A 1,941-nucleotide genomic window follows, 5' to 3' on the forward strand; every position below is an offset into this window, starting at 1 on the left:
CATGGGTCTTCTTGCAAAGGGGACTTGGAGCGATGAAGCCAGAAGACTGACCTCCCATCTCTGCAGCCCAGGCTGTTTTTCAGCCTGGAGCAGGAGGAGTCTGTGGAAGTTACTAGGATATGGCAAAACCTTGCTTCTTGGCTTGAGCGGGGGCTGAAATCCCCTGGAAGACTCCAGGCTGCCTGGGTGCCAGCCCTGCCTCATGCTGTCCAAAGGTGGAGGTTCATTTGCTGGGTCCCCGGCTGGGGTTTTCTGCCCTCCTGGGGGCCGCAGGGACATTTGAGCCCCGGAAAAGGGTCCGGTGAGGACAGGATGTAGTCAATGCTGAACTTGATGCCCCTGGGCTCCTCCTTCCCCAAGGCAGCGGGACTGGTGGGGGCCGGGGGCTGGCGGTGGGGGGCCGGCTCAGGCGGACCCGGAGGCCCCTCCGCGGCCCCTGTGCGCGCCTCCCCCGCCCCCTCGCGCTTGGGGCCCCGGCGACGGCGTCTCCGCCTGTAGTTGCCGTTCTCGAAGAGGTCCAGCAGCGACTCGCAGCCACCCGCGAACGTCCAGTAGTTGCCCTTTCCCTTCTCGTGGCCCTCTGTTCGGGGCACCTGCGGGAGAGGGAGGGGCTCCACGAGGGTCTGGCCCCTGGTGCGCGCCGCCCACCCCTCTCCGCCTCTAGGCAAGCGCTGGAGAGGTCCCTGTCCTTGCGGTGCATGGCGTTGGTCATGGAGCAAATTGGAGGCACTCCGATTTGCCGAAAACGAACTTTCCAGCAGCTATTGCTGCAAAACCTGCCCCTACCCCGAATCAGGGATGCCTTGGTCCCGGAGCTCTCAAGCCCGGGACACTCAGGGGCCTTTCCCGGGAGCAGGGTGGAGGGCTGGGGCCAGGGCTCACCTTGACAAAACAGCTGTTCAGGGACAGGTTGTGGCGGATGGAGTTCTGCCAGGCGCGCTGGTTGGCTCGGTAGTAGGGGAACTTGCGCATGATGAAGTCGTAGATACCGGACAGAGTGACCCTGCCCGAGGGGCTCTGCTGAATGGCCATGGCGATCAGCGCGATGTAGCTGCAAATAGGGGCATATGGGGCCATGCGGGGCGGAGGAGGGGACGCCCCGGAATCTGGAATCCCCTCCAGCCAGGGGCCACTCTAGGAGCGCAGGGCTCCTCCACCCCCAGGGCTCGGTGGTGTGTGGAAGGTGCAGACAGGAAGGGGCTGCAGGGGAGCGTGAACCCTGGAGGCCCCCGCTCCCGTTTCTGCTCGGACCCAGGAAGCTCATCTTCACACCTGGGACTTTGCTGAGGGAACGTGTCTCCTCCTCTGAATCCCCCCACCACCCCAACCCCCGCCCCCCGGAGAAGCAAGCCCTCCCTCCATCCCAGGCTGGCCCTTGAGGAGGAGGGTCGCTGGCGGGGAGGCTCTGACCACGCGCCCCGCGGTCACCTGTAGGCGGGCCGCGTGAGTCGCTTCTCCTCGTCGGAGCTGCCAGCTGGGTAGTCGTCCGCATCGTAATTGAAGCAATTGTAGGGATACTTCGAGCTGTCAAACATCTTGGCGCGCCCGGCGCCTGCGGGGGCCACCGCTGCCGTTGCCGCCGCCTCCGCGCCGCCCGCCAGCCCGCCAGGTCGGTGCGAGGTTCTCCCTGGCGCCGGCCGGCAGCGTCTGCACTGCGGGCTGCTCTAAGCCCGAACTGGGAACCTGGGCTTCTGGGGTCCCCCCGCCCGCGCCCACCCCGTTCTCTCGCATCCAATCCCAGCGCGGGGGAGGCCCCAGCCACTAGTAAAGTGGCTGAGGGGAGCCGAGCGGGGCTCTTGGTGACCCTCTGACCGCCGGAGGAGGGAATGCCGCTCTGGGTGGTCCGACGGGCTGGCGGGGACGCCACCCCCGCCTCCCGCTCCCTCCCGGGTGCGCGTCGCCGCGCTCCGTGCGCGGGGCCCCAGATTTCCAGGCAGAGCC

At 66.9% G+C, this 1,941-nt stretch overlaps 1 protein-coding gene across 1 annotated transcript; it reads right to left on the reverse strand.

The window, feature by feature from the left end:
* Positions 1-200: 200 nt before the first annotated feature.
* LOC111145515 (forkhead box protein L1) lies at positions 201-1,535 on the reverse strand. The gene is made up of 3 exons (XM_022500405.1): positions 1,429-1,535; positions 883-1,051; positions 201-593 (listed from the first exon to the last, which is right to left on the reverse strand). Exons 1-3 carry the CDS (start codon positions 1,533-1,535, stop codon positions 201-203), a joined length of 669 nt encoding a protein of 222 aa, XP_022356113.1.
* Between the last annotated feature and the right edge of the window lie 406 nt (positions 1,536-1,941).

Source organism: Enhydra lutris, unplaced genomic scaffold, assembly GCF_002288905.1.
Source record: "Enhydra lutris kenyoni isolate GAN:26980312 unplaced genomic scaffold, ASM228890v2 scaffoldscaffold13, whole genome shotgun sequence".
NCBI lineage: Eukaryota > Metazoa > Chordata > Mammalia > Carnivora > Mustelidae > Enhydra > Enhydra lutris.